Below are 24,025 nucleotides of genomic sequence, written 5' to 3' on the forward strand. Positions count from 1 at the left end.
AAAATCATAGCGATATCTAGAGACGAAGTACGGCACGCGTACCGAAATCGGTACAATTACGAGCACGAGCTGCATGCTAATTGGATGTCAACTGTCTGTCAACACTCCAAACCAGAAAGTGTTGGTAGCCATCTTGCGCCTCGGTAGCACCGAGTCAGAAGAAAACAGTAAAACAAATTTAAAAATAAGGAAAGGGGGCAGGGTAGAAACATGTTGACCATCTAGGCCTGCTCAGGGGGTCCCACATGGATCTTTAGGCGCAAATTGTATATATTTTTTTTAAATAAAAACAACGTGGGGTACGCGTATGGTACTCGTACGCAAACTAGAAGTCTGTTTTATTCTTAATTAGCTCCCGGGGGTAATTTTTCACTATAATAGGGGGCTTGGAAGTGTCCAACAGGAGCAAAAGAATGAAAAAAAAAACTAATGTCGAGGACAGCGATGCTCCTGCTTCTTGCGTTTTATCAGGTCAATAGACTGTTCCCCATAACAAAAAAGTTTATTGCAATAAATGCATAGAATTTAAATTTTAGCAAAATCAGGAATCATTTGTGGGTGTGGATTGCTTGTTGAAAATGCTGGTACAGCAGTTGATGTGCTTGGTGCAGCAGCAGGTGAGTTGTCCTTCAACGTCCGTGTTGGAGCTCAAGCAAAGTTGTTGGGGTGCAAGTTGTTCACGTGTCGCTCCATATTTACTATGCCAAAGGAGTATTTTTTAGATGGATCACCCCTTGAAAGAGTTGATTGGCAAATTTTACAGGTTACTTTTGGAGCATTATCCTTTTTTTGCCCTTCTGGAAAAGTAAAAAACTGCTAAATTAGAGATTCTTTACTCTTCTTTGGAAGTTCTTCAGGAATGAAATATTCCTCTGAAGAATGGCTGGAAGATGAGTCCATTGCTGTTATTATGGTAAACTTTGTTCTATTTGACAAGATTCTCAGAAGAAATGCTTCTTAGAAAGTGAAAGTAGAATGATTAAAATGGGACGGAAGTTTCAACAGTTGTAAAAGGAATTGTTATGAACCAATCAAATGTCTTCTTTTAAAGTCACATGGCTTTGCGTACGCTTACGCTGTGCTTACCGTGCTCTTACGGTGCGAGTACGCATGCCGTTCCACCGCGATTTATGTAATTGCTTTTAAAAGTAATATAGGATTATTGAAACTTAAAAAAAGTAAAGATTTCATAATTATCCTAGATAATGTCTTATGTTGGTATGTTCAATAAATACATAAATATATGTTTTTAAACAATTAAAAACATTTGCGTCTTTTGCGTACGGGGCGCCGTACATAACGTCACACGGAAGCTTTGATGCGACGCGTAACGTGAAAGCGTATTCGTAGCGTATGCTGAGAATGATTAGCAGTACAAACTATGGTGGGATCATTCTCTCACTGTCAAATCAGAGCACAGGGTGCGCTATGAGAATGGTTAGAAGTGGTCAGTCATCGGAGATCCGATTCAGCTGTGTGGCTTATCTAGGGTATCATAACGTTACTTTTCAGCCTGTTTAAGTTTGATTTTTGCATGAAATACTATGCTATAGGCAGATATGGATCTTTAGGCAGCGCTTATCTCCATAAAGCTTGGTTATTATCATTTAAATATAGGTGCCTGAGGGAGGGAAAATAAGTCTATCTGAATGGCGAGGATTGCACAATAGCACCAGGTCACTCCTTAATTTGTAGACATACAATTGCATGGCTCTTGTAATGAAGATGCGCCTAATTTGGACTGAGTTTTGAAAGGCACTCCGACACCTGCTATCATGCCAACGTTTAGTTTACTGGAAACGGGAGTTATTACTTTGAAGTAATGCAGATTGTTGTGGGATGCTAGCAGGCATCGTTTACATGATTACGGTAACTGAGCGTGTGGTTTGCTATAAAAAGTTGTGTTTACTCCTCTGCGTGGGAAGCTGGATGTTTCCATCTGGCCGTCGATTCTGACCTTGAAAGCAGAGTCAACCAAATGAGCCGTATAAGAGCGCTAGTGTCTCAAAAAGAGGTCGCTCTTACATCTGCTACAGAAACATTTGTCTTTCATGTAGCAAACACCTGCACAGAAGTGCATGATTTATTAAATACAGACGTGCTCCTGAATTTTGGGGAGTTAATTTAGAGTATCTTTAATGCGTCCTTGACTACGGGGTTGCCTTACTTTTTTAAAGTTAGAAGCAGTGGCCTTGTGTCTTCTTTTTAAACTATAATTGGTGTCTTCTCGACATTTTGTCATTCGATTTTTTCCAACATCTTTGGTGGATTCCCCTTAATGCTTGCATTAGTTGCCGGCATGCTTTTATTGTTTACTTAAATATGGATGCACATCCTGCAGCAGACGACAATATGTCCCGGCTGTTGCTGCTCCGCAACCGAATGCTTCGTTATTACGGAGCGCTGCCTCTGGCTACATTGAGTGCAGCTTATGGATTCTCATTTCGATTTTCCTTTTTCACATGCGTTCCACCTGTCTTCCATTGCATGAGCTGCGATTTCGACTGGGCCCTGGATTTGTGTCTCTGCAGTACGGTGTCTCCCAACGCGGATTATGACCAGCTGATGAGCCCCTTAGTGGTTCATGACTTGCTCTGTTCTGGTGGCAGGATTATGGCCTTAGCAGCGATACATGGAATAATGGGACGTTGGAATGTTTTGCAGCGGCGCTTGAGTTCTTGGCACGCAGTTACATTGAAGATGACCCTAGTTTTCACCGATGGTGATAGAGGCTCCGGTCGTTGAGGAACATGTATGTTCATTCTCACTATTGAATTGGATGGCTGAATTTTTTTCAGATGAGAACAATGACTTCCTGTTGGAGGCTGTAGCTACATACTGTGCTTATACACTGTTGGATTAAGAATCTTTGATTTTTGCACCTATTCTTTATTATTTAGCTACTGTTTTCTATCAAACAGTAAATATTTTTTTTTGCAAATTTGAACTTGACTCTGCTTTTCAGGCTTGGACTCTGCGTTCCTAATTCGCCCATGTTTATATCACGTGCTTCGATTGAGGAAGGGTGTCGTGGGCTGAGCCTTGCACGCACACCGTGTTAAGTTAGCGTGGGTTTATTAGAAGTTTAAAAGCCATTTTTCCTTTCCTGCTCTGCTTTGCACACGACACACACTTGTGATAGAGTGATGTCACTGACCATGTCATGAGTGATGTAGTATGTGATGTCATCAGCAGTGCATTGCGGGCGCGCGAGTTATAGTTAGCTGAACTAACTATAACGGGGGAATTTAAATGGTTTTGTATGAGTGAAATGTCCAGCTAACTATAACATGTGTGAAACCTATGTTTTTTTCAGTGAATTTCAAAGGTTTTTTAAATGCTAATTCCGAACTATAAAGTGGCTGAAACCTATGGTTTTTTCAGTGAATAGATATATACATATATATATATATTGTGATGACAAGCAAATATTCAACAATAGTCCTAAAAGGTGGAGAGATCAGAATCTACTTTTTGTAGCACAAGGTGGTATAGAGTGATCAACACGTTCTGGTTGGTGGAACCAAAAGCTCCTGGAGGGTTTCAATCAGGAGATTATGTTGGCAAGGTACTCAAGGGAGTTACCTTGGACCACTTTCTGACCATTTATCAGAAATTCCTAGAGTGCCCTCTGTTTTGCTGCCAGCATCCATTTTCAAAACAAAAGGGAATGGTGGATGCTTACTGGGTGGAGAGAATAAGGTAGTGGAAGCACATGAGACGTTTATTAATTAGGTAGAAGGGATACTGAGAGAGGCTCCCTTGCATTCTATTGCAGTAATCTCATCAATTTAGTAAATTGGTTATTCCCTTGCAGTTGTGGATCAGGAAATATTAGTCATATTTTTCTGGTATTTAGTACTTGGTAACACACTGCTCTGGCAGTGATAAGCAGTTCCATATGTAAAGGACAGTTTCTAGTTCAGCAGATCAAAATGGAGATGTTTGAGGAAAAGTATATATAATTAAATTGAGGGATGGGTGCAGTGGAGGAGTAAAATGTTGTTGGTTGTTTGGACAAATTGAAATAATGTTCAAACACCTAAGATATCTACAAAAGGGCTCATGGCCCTCACTACTTTCAGAAAAATAATATATGTTTTTACCGACGTCCATGCCTCAACACCATACAACAACTTTTCTGCAGAAATAAAAATGAGCTGAATACTTATATCTGGGTCTCCCACCTATACATTTTATGTACTTGCAGATTTATACTGAGGCCTTTATTAAGAAGTAGGGGGTATAGACTGTAGTATTTAATGTATACAGTAAATGAAGATATCCTGATGTCCAATATTTACTGGGTGTGGTACATCATAAACCAAGTTCGACTCTGGAAAAATGAAAATTTACATGTGGAATCTGTTTTCCACACCGAATTCCATATGTTTTGCAACTTAACACACATTGCCCGTAGTAAATATGGGCAAGGGGAGCTTGCTATAATTTGTCAGGGGAAAATTGCAGGCCCGCTGTAAACCCGCTTAAGGATTAAAATAAGTGTGCCCAAAGTACATCCAAACGGTATGTCTAAGCTAGCTTACATCCTACGAGTCACGGGGTTGGATCATGGTCAAATTAGGCAAGTGGCGCTCCACATGATTAAGTGGCCGCTGAGGCGAGTCCTGGAATTAAATTCCCGTTTTTAATGAGGACCGTCCTAACTAAGTGGACATTCTTTTACTCACTGAGGACACTGACTAACTTTAGCTGACCTAAAGTAAATTTATGCTCTAGCGCTACCCTCTTTAGGTACTACACACAAGCGCTGCCTATGGGGATACTCAATTTCCCAATTTTCTTCCAGATTGCATACCAGAGAAAAGTGCGACAAGCAGACGACTTGCCTCAGTGGCCACTTAATCATGTGGACTGCCTCCTGCCTAATTTGACCATGATCCAATCCCATGACTCGTAGGGTGTAAGCCAACTTAGACATACCGTTTGGATGTACTTTGGGCACACTTATTTTAACCATTAAGTGCAACATCCTGATTCTCTTCATTCACTCTATAGGTTCATAAGGAGGCCCAACACCCATTTCCTTGGATATCCCAGCCTGTCCTGAAGAAGACCCGCAAGGCCAAGGTCTAAACATACCTCACGGCCACAAGACGGGTAGAAACGTCGACACCACTTGAATAGGCCTGGACCTCAACCCCATACCAAACGTGCCACATGAGAATATATTTCAAATGCAAAACTGTAACAAAATTGAAGTTCTTTACTGAGAAATGTGGCCAGGCCAAAAAAATGACGGTGATTTACAACCAGTCCACCTGTTTAAATTGTACAGATCCACTTTCACACTTGAGCACTTTTTCTTCACACATGTTCCCTTTGAAGCAACCTCTAATACGTACATACCAATGTAGAGAAATAAAATTAGTTTGTTTGTCTCACCATTTACATGAAAATAAAATGTATGGTGAACTAGACTATGGTTTGTTGCACTTTTTCCGTTGTTCAAGCCTGAATAATTTATTGAGTATTAGGAGCAGATTTTCTTTAGCATGCTCATGAAATAATTTTCTGAATATACCAAAGAAGTAAACCGATTGATCTCTTTTTGTAATAAGGTCTAGGACCATTGTTTTTTGTATCAATTAGCACCCAGGTCCAAGACCACTTTAGGGTATCCCCATTTTTGTAATGGCTACCTCTGTGCAGGTTCTGCCTGCAAGGGTTTTTGTGTTATATGTTTAAATGTTGTTTATAACTAAAGGGTTTGTAACTAAATGTTTTGTTATTTTGTATGTTTGGACATAACTCTATACTGTTGTTGAGTTGGCTTTAATTTAACATGTCGGATAAGGAAACACTATCCTATAGTGAAGATTATATAGAGAAATTCCTACAGAGACAAAGAGGTGGGGCTTTCTTAGGAGGCACCACCAACATAGACCTCACACTCAACGAAAAAATATCTAAGTTAGAACGCTTAGAGAAGAACCTGATATGAACTAAATTGCATGGTCACACTCTAGCTAAATATCTTGAATACAATGTCATCCCGGTTCGGTTGTAGGTTAGAAATGAGCCTGCAATCTTCCTGGATAACCCCAAGTTCAAGGAGAACTTTAGTTTCTTGTTTAATAACTGTTCCAGGCACTGGATGGTGCTTGGAATTGAGACAGCGGTTGAGGAAGTACATCTTCTAAGTAAGGAAATTCTAGACTTAAAGAAAGAGATCATTGAGGATAAAGCCCTCATCAACACCAAAGAGTCCCTAGAAAGGCTAAAAAGAACAATACAGGAGTTTGACATTTACACCCAGGCAACCAAGTTAGACAAGGTAGCTAGGGATATCAAATTCTATGAGTAAAAAAACACCTACCCTTACCTCCAGGAAGGATATTACACGAGAGACCAACCAGACACATTCTCTAGCGGGGGGAGAGGTGGGTTCAGGAGGTACACAACATTCTCCGAGTCATCACTAGGAAGTAGTTCAGACAGTGACATTGAACGCCCTGGCCCAAGCACAGCCACACGCACTCCAGGCCACACCTACACGGACCATGGTGGGGACAGAGGTGTCGGGGACGTCCCAGGGGCAGACCCATGGGAACCAGAGCTCCAATGTGGAACCAGGGCAGAGGGAGAGTGAAAAGACAGACGCATTTCCAAATGGAAACACATGGAAATATACAGAAGCGACGTCAACACTACAGATGGTAGCCTACACACCTGTAAACCCAGTGGTCAACCTATTTGACTACATACTTAAACCGAATGAACAAGAATTCCTATCCAAAGGCTTGTCCTTTGTCCCAACCTCAATGCCTAATAACTTCAATCTGAAAATAGAACTGCATCAATTTTTTCGCAAGGTTAGGCTTAAACACTACTTCCTTAAGATTCCCTACAATCCCACCATTCAGGTAGTGGACTGAGACCACCTTCCAAATTCAATCCTCCAACACACCTAATGCCTCATAAACTGTTGGCTTTTGAACAAGTGGTACTGCGGGATGTAGACAACATACTGACCAGCCGGCAGTATGTGAAATACAATGTGAGTAACAGGAAAGGGAAGCATTGGAATCCCTAAAAACTAAAACCAATATAGTGATCAAACCAGCAAATAAAGGCGGGGGATTGTGGTGCAGAATACTGAGAACTACAAAAAAGAAATTCTCTCACAGTTATCAGTTAAAGGGAATTATGAGAAATTAAAGGTGGACCCTACAAAAGAGTTTAGCAACATCATAACATGTGTGACACATGAGGCATTTGAGGTAGGTCACCTTAACAAACAAGAACATGACTACCTAAATAATAAGAACCCAAGAATGCCCACCATCTACACCGTCCCCAAGATACAAAAGCGCATGCAGGACCCACCAGGGAGACCAATAATCTCAGGGTGTGGCTCGGTACTGGAACCACTTTGTAAATATATCGATGTGTTCCTAAAGCCCATCGCGGCGAGCACCGTCACCTATCTCAGAGACACAATGCAGACAATTCAACTGGTGGATGAACGTCCACATGACCCTGTGACTAGCATTTTAGAAACTATGGATATAACTGCCCTTTACACCAACATCCCCCAGACAGCAGCAGTCAAGTGCATAGAATCAGTACTGAATAGGAGACCTGCACCACACCAGGTCCCTACTGAATTTATTATTGAGCTTTTGAAGATTGCTATGACAAAGAATTATTTCACCTTCCAGGGCCAATATTATGTACAGACTAAGGGCGTAGCAATGGGGGCGAGCTTCACCCCGAATCTAGCAATCATTTACATGAGTGATTATGAGCACCACTTTATCCTCAACGAGCGTAATCCTTACCAGAATTGCATAATATTGTGGCAACGCTATATAGACAACGTCTTGATAATTTGGGAAGGGAGTGAGGAAGAACTGAGAACTTTTCATCACTGGCTCAATACCTGTTCCACTGATATTCAATTCACTATGGAATTTGACAGGGAGTCAATCAACTTCCTGGACATCTTGATAAAAACAGATTCAGGTAAACTATACACTAGTCGGTATAGGAAGAGCAGTGAGCGGAACACACTGCTGCGATACACAAGCCACCACCCTCACAACCTCAGGGACAATCTTCCCTTTGGCCAATTCCTGAGGATGCGGAGGAATTGTTCCAGGAAAGAGGACTTTTTTGAGGAGTCAGCAGGTCTCTTAGCAAGACTACTTGAACGGGGATACCCTATCAGACTTCTGAAGAAAGCACGCGAGCGTGCGTGGCATAACCAAACAGAGTTCCTACTGGCCCCCAAACCTAAAACTGAGAATGAAGACCAACTAGTATGTGTTACCACCTTTAACACCAAAAGTAGTGCGATTAAAAAGACCATTAATCAACACTGGAATCTGGTGTCAGACAAATTGGGGAACATGCCACCCCCACTACCTGCATTTAGAAAAGGCAAAAATGTGAGGGACCATGTAGTAAAATCCTTGTTACCCACACCGCGTACCCCTGGCCAAACAACCCTTGGGCGGGTCCCGCCTGTCAGGGGACACCACAAGTGTGGTGTTTGTAAAGCCTGCCCTTTGACGGAGGAACGAACTGAATTCACACACAATGGACAGACACACACACTACAGGGACACAGTAATTGCAGCACTACCGGTGTCATTTATGTGATTAGTTGTCCCTGTGGTTTTCTGTATGTGGACAGACCATCCTGAGAGTGAAATGCCGAATTCTCCAGCATTGCAGCCGCACACAATGCAAGGTACAAGGGGCACCGTTAGTGGACCATTTCACCACATTTGAACATACAGCTGAAATCCTTAGGTGGTGGGTGATTGAGAACCAAAGAGGGGGTGACTTCACTAACAAACTGAATAAATGTGAGTGCAGGTGGATACACTCATTGGACACTGTTTCAAGGGGGTTGAACGAGTTTGAGGAGATCAACAGACAGGTCTCTGTACTCGGTAATGGATGAACCTGTGTGTCTTTCTATTCTGTATAGCACCCATGAGCCTGTTACACTAGGGCCCTAGTGTATGACATTCCGGTTAATTGAGCATTATGATGCGGTTCCCTAACTGTAATCAAGATCACACTACCTCTTGTGCCTTAATGGGATATAAATGTACATAATTGTTAATAATTTTTTTTATGTTTTTACACTTACAATTGTGTGCGCTATACAATCACAGTCAAGTTCTTAATTGTCATTGTATTATCGTCACTGAATCTTATTGCAATATCGGAGCATGGACACTGTCACTACTATTCATACAGAATGTCACTACATCACTGCAATGGACGCTGTTTTTGCTTCACGAATGTATGCGCTATTTTATTATAGGCAGCTCCTTACAGTGTGCAATTGCAATTGGAGCATTAAGAGATACTGCCAATAACATAGAGTGTCACTACGATATTGCCACTGTTAATCGTACTATTGTCACTACTTCTCCGCTATGGAGAACCGTCTGCACTCCTGACAATTGTGAACATTATAGAATTACGGCCATGCCATCACTAAATACAATTGGTTGTCGTAGCAATATTGCTAGCGCTCATCTATCAGAATGTCACCAGGGCGATAGAGGGAGTAGCCTGATTGTGAGTACACATGTTACGAACTGACTCGGGATAGTCTGTCATCCCTGCCAGTTTGCAACGCACCGTTAACGTTGATCCGACGTGCACGCGGTTTCCCCCCTTTTTAAACGTCCTCGATGTAGCCGCGATTCTCAGTATACTGCAATACAAAGCGGAAGCGTTTTGCAGAATCCAAACGGCAGAAAGGTAATTATTATTATTATTATTATTATTAACATTTGTAAAGCGCATTGTAACCCCACGGGCATCCTGGCCCGTGGGGTTACATTGCGGGTTACAATTAGAGTGCCTAAACCTCTCTATTAGGCCCCGGAAATCACTTTGGATGTGAGGCTCAATTCTTCCCTCCTTTTATTTTAATTTCAGCCCTGGAATCATTTTCCGGTTTTTAATGAGGACCGTCCTAACTACACGGACATTCTTCTACTCACTGAGGACACTGACTAACTTTAGCTGACCTAAGGTAAATTTATGCTCTAGCGCTACCCTCTTCAGGTTCTACACACAGGCTCTGCCTATGGGGATACTCAATTTTCCAATTTTCTTCCAGATTGCATACCAGTGAAAAGCGCAACCAGCAGAGGACTCGCCTCAGCGGCCACTTAATCATGTGGACCGCCACCTACCTAATTTGACCATGATCCAACCCTGTGACTCGTAGGGGGTAAGCCAGTTTAGACATACTGAATGATCACAAACACTACACTGAACAACAGAATGTTATCTTCACAGACTCACTTCCTGGTTATGAGTGTACTTCTGGCCCATTGGCCTCTTGCACTCATACCCCTAACACCCATAAATCTAGGATTTAAGGGCCACCACTGACATCAGAACCTCAGTTCTTATCCAACTTGCATCGAAGAGCACAAAGAAGGGACCTGAGATGACAACAACAGGATCAGCAAGACAGAGGGACCCCTGTGAGAGCAAGAAGCAACCTCAGACGCTCCTGGACTAGTGGCCCTAGTAACCTGAAAACTACTGTTAAAACAATGCTCTGGATCATGTGCAGACCATCGGGCCCTTCGAGGGATCGCCCAAATCCACATGGTGTAGTGCATCGTAGAAACTGTAATCCTGCCTGCCATAAAGTAACAGGCATATATCATGGTCCCTGGGACCACCAGATGTTGAAATATTCAACTGCTGTACTTACCTCTGCAATTCTTGTTGGTTGCCAGTCAGAAAACCGACCCGCACTCGATGCTAAACCTAGAGGGAACTCCATCTGATGTTCATCTCATATCAATAGTAGCCCCCCAGTTTTGTTTTTTCATCCTGCTCCCCGCAGCACCATGTAAGCTGTAAAAGTAGCTCTGCCACCGCTGCAGTTGGCACCAGGGACAGCCTGAACAACTCTGGTTCCGGTTCACGCTGCTGCATCGGCAGCGACAGCGAGACAGTCCAGCCCAGCCCAGCCCAGAGTCAGAGCTCAGGGTCCGGGGTCCAGGACATCTTGAGCCGGCCAACCTACACCCGCATCTACATCCGCTCTGACGCATAAGGGACGAACTGGCGGTCTGCACATGACGGCAGCCACCTCCCCCCCTCCTCCACGGAAAGCGGCCCGGCGCTTCTGGATCAGGTGCGGGTTGTGGAGAGAGGAGTGAGAAGTGAGGAATACGGAGGTGGGTGTGATGGGGGAGCAGCTTGCAACTCACAGAGTGGCAGGAGTGACAGTGCGACAGAAAGCCCAGGACCAGGCTTCAAAGCATTAAGGTCTGGCCAGGCCAGGAGGCGCAAGGTAGTAGGTGGTTGGCGATTAGGCAATTAGAGGCCTCTGGAGAGGGGGCACAGAGTAGCAGACCGACAGCAGATCGACAGCAGATCAGCAGGTCTGCGAGGGGGAAATTTCCATACTTCTAGATTCCCCCATCGAAGAAATGTCACCAGTGACCACCAGAGACCACCAAGTCAAGTGCAGGATGGTAGAAAGCTAGTGAAAGTAACTGGGAAACAGGACCTGGGGGGACATCAAGCCCATATCAGTACACATCAGCTTCAGCACCAGTAACACCCACTCTAACCGCAGCAGGGTTTCAGCACAGAGGGCCTCACAATAACATTCACACTAGGGGCAACCCAAGAGCACCCAAAAGCATCTATTCTAGGACTCATATAGCCTCCAATAGCCTCCTATAGTTTTCCACCTTCATATCATAACTCACAGCAACTTACAGCAAGAAAAAAAAGAAAAGAAGGAAAACAGGAGGAAACACAAGGAAGAAACACAAGCATAAGTGCAAATACAACACAATACAACACAACGTATAATTGCACCAAAGCTGTATAAAACAACTATACAATAGCAACAACAACAACACTGATAACAACAGGATAGTGACTGAAGGATGAGATCAGGCAAAGTGAGGCAGACTCCAAAGTAGTCCCAGACAACCAGTGGTACAATTCAAGGGAAAAAGGACAAAATACAAAACAGCCAGTAAAAGGAACAGAAGCTAACCTGAAAAGCCCCCTAATATCACCAATCTTAACATTGTTCAGGAACCAGGAAATTAGGAGCACCATGGGAAAAAGTTCAGGCTTTTCATTTCTTAAAAACTCTGGGGCAGTAATTTTCTCAACACCTAGGGACATACCGGGTCTTCCAGCACCGCTTACCCCACAAAGGGTGGCATACATTATTGGAACAGAAGAGTAAACCATGTGCCTAAAAATCCACAGCTGACACATCAAACCAAAAGGACCCAAGCAACCAAACTTCTAGTAAAAACTTGGGTCAGGAAGCCAATGAAAAGGGTAGTCAGAAGGTAGATATGAACTCAACGCGCAAGCAAGAGAGGTAACATCTACGCATGATGACCAACACCCTGAGATACTCTCAGACGACAAAACAAAAAACAGCACCACTGGGGGTTACTCTGAGATACTCTCAGACGACAAAACAAAAAACAGCACCACTGGGGGTTACTCCAAGGTGACAGACAAGTTTAAGCCTGGGAACGGAATAGAGCGGAGTGAAGAAAGAAGGATGCATACCGCAAAAACCAGCCTATCAGACCCAAGTACCTAATATTGCATCTTGCTCTATCTCAAGTGTGACAACCCCTATAGAATCTGTAAAGCCACACAAGACTACACAGGGTCACAGAACGGAGGCTCAAATTCATCAGACAAATTAAGACGAAGTAAGTGCTTTGGAAGAACTAGAATCAGAAAACTCTTGGCTGAGACTCCTAAGCCCAATATCGAACAAGGTGTCGTCACAGGACTTTACCTCAACAGAGGGATTAGATAGAGGGGACCACACAGCCCCTAAGCAAAATGGAGGGGGAATACCTGGATTGGAAAAAAAAGAAATTGTGACTTTATCTGTTCAGACACAGCAGAATACTAGCGAAACACCGACCAGCAATCATGTGTCAAACGCAGGGCCATACTCAAGGAGTAAACAGACATCTACACAAGGAAAATTATCCAGTGATACAAGTAAACACTTGAAGATATTTAGGCCATTATTGGATCCACTTTAGTCTTCTGTAAAGGCACTGAATTTGCAATCAGACATGTTGGATATCCAAATAGACCAAATGAATATTACAGCATTACACATAGCAGGGATAAACACTAAACTGGATCAACATAATAAATTAATAACATCTGCGCAATCACAATATATTTTAGAGCAAACTTGGTGCACCTGTGGCCCAATCATTGATAAACTGAGTTTCCTTCCAGCCCTCCTTGAACAAATAATAGCTCTTAGACAGCAAAACACGCTATGCACCGAGCTCGCAAAAACTGATGAAAAAATACAATCAGCCGCTTCTAAACAGGAGGACAAGAAAGAAGAAGGCAAAGTGGATAAAACACTGGTGGAGACAGGAACTACTTCCATTACAAAGTTAGAAGAGTGCACATTAACCAAACAAAGGAGAAGACAAAAAAAACGGGAAAGGAAGGCAAGGAATAAACAATCAGAAAGAAACACTGAGCAAAGAATTAAACTGTACCCAATATTCAGCGCATCAAGGGGAACAAGTGACATACTCAATACCACAAGGACCTCTGAGGGAACAACTGACACCTTCATTGCTAACCATAAGGAGTGGTCTATGGCTACAGCAGTTAGGCAGGTAGATGAATTAAGGGGACAAAGAGAAAACAACATAAGTAGCACAGCGGAGCACAGACCAAGGAAAAACACAGTAACACATACTACGGCGTCATAGATCACCGAGCACAAACAGGGCATATAGCAGGGTCACAGAGCAGGGACCCAACTAAGAGGGATTTCTACTCAAGTCCAAAAAAAGGGGACATGGGAAAGGAACAAAGAAGTGACCCCTCCGAGGAGACCGAGACCCAAGAAAAGAAGCAACAAGGGAAAAGGGAAGGGCAAGCCATGAACTTGATACCACAACTGTTCACAAACAGCATCACACAACAGAAGCTGAAGGACTGGACTAAAAGAATAACTAATACGAAAGAAGGATCTAGCCAGCAACAGAGTAAGGATATAAGGACCACGAACGGAATCCTGCTAGGTTGGACACATGAAACCCAAGAAAAAAAAGCAATTTATGAGCCAGGGATTGACGAAGACACAGAAATATCTCTCCAAGAAAAGGACAATAACATCACCTTAATCCAGTGTTCGAAGATTATAAATCCCAGACCTACAATAAGTGGGACCCAGTCATACGAAAGTCATATATTTAACATACACTACAGGGAGAATGTAGCCCTCTCCCCCCCCCCCCCCGGAAAGTAATCAAGGGAGTCGACCAAGAGATATGGAGAAAAACATTAGTTACTTCAGCACAAGAAGCCAAAAAGAATACTAAGACTAATGAAGGAAAACGTATGATACAAAGATCGATTGAGGGGGGAAAAGATCAAGAAGTTGACAACAGTACCAAACCTCGATAGTATGGACAACTACCACAAAAAAATATTATGGTCACCAGAGTACGAGTCCCAGGGGGGCAAGACACCCTAAACAGGGGTAACATTTTAAAACTGCTAGAAACTATCCCAGGGCTAAAACATCTAAACTCAACCCACTTATTGACAGTGGAATTTTGCCAGCAGGGAAAAGGAAACATCAACGAACAAACACTTACAACATGGCAAACAGAGGAGATTGCCCAACTAATTATGAGTCAAAACCCTCTATTTGACACATGGGGCATAAGGCTGTCTAAAGCCATAAAACCACGATATCCAGACCCTTTAGGGAAAAAAACACCCAGGAGGAAAACGCTGGACAGAGCCAGGTAACAAGTAAACAGGCCTACTCAGTCCTCTGGCAAGCGAAAGGAAAAAGCCCAATGTCAACAAGATGTAATGAGACCTTCGTAGGAAAAAAGGCATTTACAGAGCCCGACATGGATCGCTGGAGTTGGCTCCCGGGAATCCTGAACAAAGAGAAATGTAACTGACCATTTTGCAAACAGGCATCGAATTACCGAGAAGGGACCCTCCACCTTACCTCATGGAACATAGCTGGAGCGAAGAAATCGTTAGAAGACGGCAGACCTCTACAAGACTGGGTGACATGCGACATGATTGCCCTTCAGGAGCTGCCTCTTGCGGGATTTATACACTTGAGCACACCAGCCAAAAAACACAGGAGGCACGGACTCCTGAAAGGCTGACTAGCAGTTTATGTATCAACAGCAATCAAAATCCATGCAGAACATAAACCTCTTTATGGGCCAAATGCACAACACGTGGAGAAGCGTGGCTCAATGGTTAGAGCGGCAGACCCTGATGCAGAGGTCTGGCCCGGGACAAGGGTTCAATTCCCGCCTCGGCGGCTCTTGGACTCAATTTCCCCGGACCTGATAATTCTCGCCTCGGTGCCTAGTCTAATCATGGGTCCCACTCTGTGACTCTGGGCAATAGCTTGCTTAATCTCCACAACGGCCCCAGCAGCGCTGTGGATGCCTGGCTTCACCTTGGGGGGTGCCCAGTAGTGGACATTTCACAGGAAAGCCAGGATGGGTTCCACAGCGGTATGAATACAGCGCTACGAGGCCTCCGGGTAGAAGTGCGCTATATAAAATACACTACATTACATTACAACTGGTAAAACTTTCATTTTCAATGAAAGAGGAATTCAGAGTGGTATTGTTAATCAACACCTATACACATTCATTGTCGAAAGGAAAAAAATCCCATTTTGCCTTATTAACAACCATAATCACTGATATACAAAACACCAACCAATCCTGGGATATCCTCATAACAGGAGATTTCAATTCAAACTTCATTTTTACACCAGAAGAGGATGAGAAACTTGTAGCAGACAATATGTCCTGGAATGTACAACCTCAATACCAGTTCAAGTCGGCTCGCTTCGACCTTGCGGGGCAGCAACTAGTGAAAACACTTAAATACCTGGGCTTGAGAATAATAAACGGCAGAACCTCTGAAGACTACCCACCAATGCATACCTACTTTGGAGGGAAATCGCAATGAAGGTATGACTACACAGCGTTATCACTAATGCCGTTTCTTACCCGGTTCACCACTGAATATACAACAAAGCTCGACCACTCGTACCAACATATTTACTTTAGCCTAAATGCACCAAAGCATCAGATTAGCACGACAGCTGTAGAAAGCATACTCTCAATTGCCTTGAAAAGGCTGAAATGGACAATGGAGCATCGATGAACTACAAGCTAAAGTACAGGGATTCAAATGGAAAGTGAAAGAAGCAATCTAAACAAAATACAAGAGTAGGTAAAATTTATGGATAAACTAATAACAGTAATGATTAGTAAATCAAAACAGGCCCAAGACTTTAAAAAAAACACACCAAAACCGAATGACACTCTCAGACTGAAACAAGAACTAAAGAAAACTCTAAAGGAACAAAATAGAACTGAGTTAAATACTACAAGATGGAAAGCATTATGTAACCTAAGGAAAGAATACAAAAAGAAGATATAGGAACATAAAAAAAAGATGTGAGGACAATTTCTGGGCTACACTACTACATGATAATAAGAAAATCAACTCAAGTACATTCTGGGAAACAATAAAAAATCTGAATAGGTCCATCAATCCTCTTGTCTCAAGTGTACAAGAACAAGACAGGGCCAACTTTCTAACAGAAAGATTTACAGACATCGAACGTACGAACTTTCAAGTAGGTAAGGAGAATGAGCAAGAAAAGGCCTGAGGTCAAGTTGAACAAAAGAACAATGGCATCTCCTTTATGCAAGAAACAAACAGCACTACACCCGATACCTTACAACTGAGCTAAAAGCTGAAGAAGTTCAAAGGAATAGAGTGGCCACGAGTGCTAGTGGCTTAAGGACCATACTTGAAAGTCGAACCGATAAACTAGAGGACATAAAAAGAATAATTTCGAAGGGACGGGGAACCGGGGCACCAGGCCCAAATGGAATCCCCCAGAGTTCTGGGGAGAGAGACTAAAAAAATGCATTTGAAGTAGTGGAAAACATAAAGCAAATCCTGCCGAGCTGGCAAGGATCAGTAATTTCACCAGTCTACAAAGGGGGTGATAGATCCTCCCCGTCCAATTACAGATTATTTGCACTACTGGATGTAGACGCAAAATATTATGCATCTCTGATACTGGTAGATTTTATCACCTGATTAGACAAACTAAAACTGATACCTGTCAATCAGACAGGCTTCAGAAAAGGAATTGGGACAATCACAAACATTTTGTCACTCTCGCTGATTGCCGACATATACAAACGGAAGAAGCAACTATTGCACCTCTGTTGTGTCGATTTAAAGGCAGCTTTTGACAGTGTGTATCGTCAAATCTTATGGGAAAAATTGCAAGCCAAGAAAATCCCCGAAAATATACTCAGAGGAATATTTCTCCTGTATTCCAACATATGGATGAGAGTTAAACTGGGAGACGGTTCAAGATTATCAAGGAAGGTCACCACCACAAAAGAGCTTAAACAAGGGTGTGTGCTGGCACTGCACCTCTTTAATCTTTTCATGGCAGACCTGGCTCATAAGCTCAACAAAATCAACTCCCACCTACTCCCAGCTGGGTACACTGTCGTTATCTCACCTATAATATGCGGACAATGTAGTCCTGATTGGCCTTCGTAGGTCGCTCACAGGTAGGCTGAAATATATAGCCGACAATAAGCTAGAGATAAACACATCGAAAAGTAAAACAATGCGAGTTAGTGGATACCCGTTGGCCAAACAGAATTTTCAATTTGAGGTCGAAAAGCTAGATGAAATCTCTAATTATAATACCTGGGTTTATACATTGGCAATACTGAATCATCAAGAGCAAATCGCATATATGATGCAGAGAACAAACGCCCTATTGTTTGACTTTAGGACCGTAGCTAAAAAACTAAAGGGGCCATCATTTAAACCCTTACTAGCAGTAATATCTGCCAAAATGCCACCAACATTATCATATGGCAGTATTGCATTACATGGGAAATACTCAGACCAGCTAAATAAACTGCGAGTGTCAATATATAAAAGGGTCTTTCAAATCCACCAGGTTGCATCTCCAGCTCAGGTGAGACTAGAATTTGGCATAAAAAAACAAAATATTAGGGAGGATGTACACAACCATTAAGCAATGGTATAGACTGAAGCAAAATACTGCAGAATCAGAATTGAATAAAGCTTTGAGGGAGAAATTAGAGAAGGAAAACAAATCTCCCTACAATCAATTTCGACAAAAAGCTTTGTTAGTAACCTGTACAGGGGAGCTTTGGAACACCAACCTCTCGTATTCATCCTTCAAACAAGCCATAAATAAATCTGCAAAACTCCACTCCCTGCTAGTAGATAAAGATGTCTTCAGTAAGAGAAAGCAAGCCTGGGTGGTAATCAATACCTATAAGACCCTTACCCAAAGCCTATATCTGAATACTACATTCCCAGCCCATCGTAAGTTCCAACTGATGGCCCTACGATTTGGCAAACTAAAGTCCATCGTGTATCAGCCAGCATGGGTCCACAAAGGGCCGAAAGAGTGCAGACTATGTGGGAGCAGCAAAGTGGACTTTATCCATCTAGTCTGTATATGCCCCAAACTTTCGAACGCATGTGTCACTTTATTAAAGAATGCAATGAACAATAGAAGAAAATAAGGATGTGCAGATCAGCTATCATAACTGGGTTGGACCCTTAATAAACTGTCAACTGATAAAGTTCCTCTCCTCACTTGAACAAGCATTAAAAACTGAATCTCCAGTTACCGCCTAGCAATGTGTACCGGGAAGGTTGAATGAAGAGAGAGGCAACACGCTAAGCAAGAATAATGGCTTGAAAGAATATTTTTAATATCTCATCGGAATAAGGACTAATTATTGCTTTTATCTATTCAGTGTTTACCATATAATTCTGTACATATCTAATTATTATTAAGTTACTCATTAATAGTTTATCATACATCATTGTACAAACTGGAATACTAATAAGTGACAACAAAAGTTTTTTTTAATGTTTTTAAAGTAATTTTACAATTTATTTGACTGTTGACTTAGATAATACAGGGACCAAATTGTAATGGTTTTAATTAACTGAAACATTAAACATTTTGAAATTTTTGTTGATGTCTTTAGCAAAGCAAACAGTTTGTTGAGGCAATTTTTAGGAAAAATCAAACACTTTTATCTGGAGCACTTCCCCCCCCCCCTAAATTAAATATTTTACTAGCTTTTTCTTATTTTCTTGGTCCCCTCTAAAGGGATTCGCAAACTGTGGGTACCTGCAGAATTGTTAGGATGTTTGAAAAACAGGTTGCACTTTTGGTATGGATACCTTATATGAACGAAACGCTATGGCAGCCTAAGTGCAAACTTCTCCAAATAGCCAAATAAAAGGCTCAGCATTTGGGGGTGCGTGGAAGGTCCAGAAAGTTAGGGGTTAAAGTCCAGTGTTTTTCTCTTATCCTTTTCTCTATTTTGTGCTCTCTACTGCATGTGTGCTGTTACATGGATAGGGATTCAGGACAGTGGTTTCCTCAACTCGGAATTTGACACCTTCTGAAAGCTGCAGTTTCAGGGTGTCCTTATATAGTGTCCAATGAGTGTTTCATGATAATTTCATTTGCCCACCTTCTACAGTAATACATCTCAGAATTGTTATATATGGTTGTTTTTTTATCTTGTGACTCCAAGCTGCATGTAAGGCTGTTTTGACAAGTGTGTGGTGAATTTATGGAATCCCTATAAACAGGGATGGGTGACTGACATTGGGCCATGGGTCTAAGTACTTCAGTCCTACTTGGGACGGGGGTGGGGAATATTCAGGTTTTCTGCCTGTATTGATAGGTCAAGGTTTCAAGTGTAGATAAACAAGGTCTGCTATAACAAGATATCACCAGAGCACAAAGCAATAAAGAAAGAAAGGAACCTTAGCTGAGCAGAGAGCAGCATCTAGCTTTCAGCACTTTTTTAGCTCAAGGGAATAGATAAAGAGAACATCCAGTTTAAGGGTCACACATTTATGTCCTCGACAAAGGGGAGGTGCTAAATGTATTTGTTAAGTTCAAAGACATATCCTCATTCCATCACTTACCTGTTGATAGCCAGCTAGCTTTGCGCACTAGAGAAACCAAAGCATGTGTACATATATATATATATATACATACATACATACATGCATACATACATACATGTATAAGGAAATCAGGAAGAAGAAGCAATACCAAGACGCTGAACTAACCCCTCACCTGATACTTTGAGCTGCAGAGCAGCCTCAAAAAATGCAACCTTTGATTGGATCTGGCATAAGTACGTCCCTTTATCAGAAGCACTGATGTTCCTCAATCTCAAGCCAACAATTCCTTTTCCGATATCTTCTGTAAGGATCTCTGTCCTCCCACGGAAACAGGGGTCCTGTTTCAGGTTGTCATCGCGCCCATTGCGGTATATGTGGACTACGGACAGCGAGCAGCGCTCAGGATAGACCCATCGCACCTCCATCATCTCAGCACTAACTTCATTGGTTAGAGGGCAGAAGAAGTCCACATCTTCACCAACAGCAGCTTCAATAGGTTGACTGGGACTTTCGACTGTAAAAACATCTGTTAAAACAGGAAATTAGATAAGTTGGATGCATAAGTGATAATACTTTTTAATGTGACCATACAATCTTAAGGAAATGCTGCTTCATTTTAAAAATCCCTAACCTAAGTATATCTCTTTGTTAATTAAAGGAAATGTACTTTCCTTTATGGTTAGCGCTTGTCTTGTAATGATGACATTCTAGGCCATACGTATAAGGTTAGCACAATAGGCTTGACTTACAAAATATGTAAAAAGTTGAATTTATCGTGATGAATCTGAAATACGAAGTTACAGAATCGATATTTGATGATTTTTCAGTCTAAATTCCAATTGAAGCCAGGGAAAAAACTTCCATTGTGGAAAGTGTTCTTCTGGTCCATGTATAACACAGCGGGCCTGATTCACAGAACTAACTTAAGACAAAATCCTAATCTTACTACTTTTGGTATTCACAGAAGGCATTTATTAGTAGTAGTTAGGATTTTGGCTTAAGTTTGCCTTAAGACAGACTTAAGACAGACTTAAGACAAACTTAAGACAGACTTAAGGCAAACTTAAGACAGACTTAACTCTTAAGTCTGTCTTAAGTTTGTCTTAAGTCTGTCTTAATACTGTCTTAAGTCTGTCTCAAGTTTGTCTTAAGTCTGTCTTAAGTTTGTCTTAAGTCAAACTTAAGACACAATACTAACTTTACTACTACTAAATGCCTTCTGTGAATACCAAAAGTAGTAAGTTTAGGATTTTGTCTTAAGTTAGTTCTGTGAATCGGCCCCAGCATTATTATACACTCCTGGAAGATTAAGACTGCGCATCAACGTAAGCAGTGCAACTAAACCCAAATCAGACATAAACCTTTCAGAGACCAGTCACCGTCATTAGTGAAAACAATCTGATTTCAATTACTGGATCTGCCTTGCAGTGCTCATACTGGTATACATTGAATTATGGAACAGTACTTGGCAAGTCTCTGCACAGTGAAGCAATGGCAAATGCAAAGTTCTCTTCAGAGAATGGTTTTAAGACCTATGGTCAATGCATCAACCCATGATTTAAAAACTGATAACTATTTTGGCATTAATTGTCCAAGAATGACATCATGTCCTCCAGCTTTTTTTTCAGTTAACCGCACAGCTTGCCACACATATGACAGCTGTACTGCTTTGGTGCATAAAAAGTGGCTTGAGGTGCTGCAAATGCATCCACCTTGGCTGCCTGACTCATATTCACTTTTGTCAAATCCTTCCTCCCTCTTGCAGCCACGCGTGTCTACTGTACTCCGTCCTACGATTTCCTTTCTCCCTTAACATCTCCCTCTTTTGCTTTCACTAAATCCTCCTCCTCTCTTCTTGCTTCCTTCCCCATTTTATCTACACTCCTCTCTGTCTGTTGCTTTCTGTTGAACATCCTTCTCTTGCCTGCATCCTATTTTTTCTATTTCTAGCCCCACCCTCCAACATCATCTTGCTCTTGGCCCACACTGTACTGAAGCATAAAATGAAATTAAACCAATTCTGTGGAATTTTATATTTTGGTTTAACTGACTTTATTGCTATAAAGAAAAGGTGCATCGTTCTGAAATGCCGCTGTTAAATACTACATGCATTCATTAAGTTAATTCAGAATACAAACATTTGTGAGAAACTCTTTCAGGGGTGTTAAGTTAGGATAAACATTAACCGTAGCAATTTAAAACTAAAAAATAAGGTGCCAATGAAAAAATAACCTTTTTTTTATTTATCACGTCTATTCAAAGTAAATATGAGAAAAGTGAAAGAGTGGTGCACTGAGATAGGAATGAGAAGTTAAACTAAATGCATGTATTACAAAATAAAATGTATACACAATCTACATACTTACCCACAATCAGTGTGCATTTAACCATACGGTATAACAAAAAATGTTTGATAGACAGACATATAGACAGACTAGCACGTCATTGTAGGACTGCGCATGCGCGTGCAGTCTTACACGACGTATGTCTGATGTAGGGGATTCTGCAGGACCAGGGTGAGGAGGAGGAGGGCAGCCGAGAGACGCCACGATAATGTTAAGTGTGTTTTATTTACCATCATTTTTTTTTTATAAATATTTATTGGGGGGGGGGGGGTGGAGAGGTGCGGAGAGGTGCTCCACTGAGTTTTTGCCCAACTCCGTGGAGCAACTCCACCTGGGGTTAATCATATGCCGAATATCATACAATATCCCTAATCAACAGGGAAGTGAAGATCTTTGTGACCTTTCCCCTTTGATGCCTCTGTTAAGTTTCCTCGAGGGTTCGGGAGCATGAGGGTTGACCGTTCATTTCTTGGGATGGCCCTTATGGTTGCCAAATGCGACCTCGGTGCCCAATGGAGGTCCACTAGCTACCTGACTCAAGCAGGTCCTACCTAATTGATACATCCAGATTAGTGCGACTTGATGCCAACTCGTAGTAACCGACACTGCCTTCCCCGGCTTCATGTGGGCCTGGCCCGCCATTAACTTTTATCTTATCACCTGGCTTTGCTTTTTTAATTGATTTTGAAAAATGTGTTTGACCCAGTAGACTGGAACTACCTCTGGCTTGTACTGGTGCGGGCTGGGTTTGGGCCCTGATTTTGTGGAATGGTCCAGGCTCTGTATTCCAAACCAACGGCGAGAGTTCAGATTAATGCAGTCCTTTCATACGTTTTCTGAAGAGACTAGGCAGGGTTGTCCCCTGTCCCCGCTCTTATTCACGCTCATGATTGAGTGACTGGCACACCTCATCTGAGTAGATGCACAGATAAATGGGTGGAAATAGAGCAATGGCCTTATAGACCAAATAGCCCTATATTCGGACAATGTCCTGCTTTATTTGGCCATCCCTGCAACGAGTGGACCCTGCTGTTTCCATCTCCTGTGCAGCTTTGTGGAGGTCCTGCTTGTGGTGAGTCCCTTGGACCTTGCTGGTAACAACGTTGCTCCTTCTTTGTTCTCCACGCCAGTAGTGGCTACCAAGGCTTGTTCGTGCTCCCGCCAGACAGCGAACCCCCGGTCCTCGATATCTGACATGGAACAGCTTGTGCACAGCTTCTGGTCTCACTCAGCATTATCTGGTTTTCACAGCTGCAGTGGCAAGTTCACCATCAACTCGTCTGAACCATCCGACAACAGTGGGCATTGCTCTTCCATGCCTCCTGGTCACTCCTGAGTGGCATAAACACTGTTCCCTCTGCTTGCAGGTTCTTCACTTCCAGAATCCACCCTTGGATTCCACTAGACTTCTCCACTTTCCTCTCAAGCAGGCACTTTTCTCCAAGTCTTCCATTGTCGTCTACAGAGGTTTCCGACGTCTCTTCACCCCTATGCACCTGGCTTCCCTGGTGTAGGTATCCTGGTCTCAGGGGCATCCACGGGTAGGGTGGCTATCCAAACTTCCATTCTCCAAGGGAATTCTTCATGGTCCTCTGGGAATGGTCCTTCATCTGCAA

At 42.4% G+C, this 24,025-nt stretch overlaps 1 protein-coding gene across 1 annotated transcript in view; it reads right to left on the reverse strand.

Annotated features, from left to right (window-relative positions):
* The window catches only part of LOC147717690 (butyrophilin subfamily 2 member A1-like), a 141,559-nt gene that overhangs the window by 57,163 nt on the left and 60,371 nt on the right, over window positions 1–24,025 (reverse strand). Inside the window, exon 3 of the mRNA XM_086924481.1 lies at window positions 20,237–20,590. Coding sequence (XP_086780607.1) covers window positions 20,237–20,590 — 354 coding nt within the window. The remainder of the gene's footprint in view (window positions 1–20,236; window positions 20,591–24,025) is intronic.

This window comes from Lissotriton vulgaris, chromosome 5, assembly GCF_964263255.1.
Source record: "Lissotriton vulgaris chromosome 5, aLisVul1.2, whole genome shotgun sequence".
In the NCBI taxonomy this organism is placed as follows: Eukaryota; Metazoa; Chordata; class Amphibia; order Caudata; family Salamandridae; genus Lissotriton; species Lissotriton vulgaris.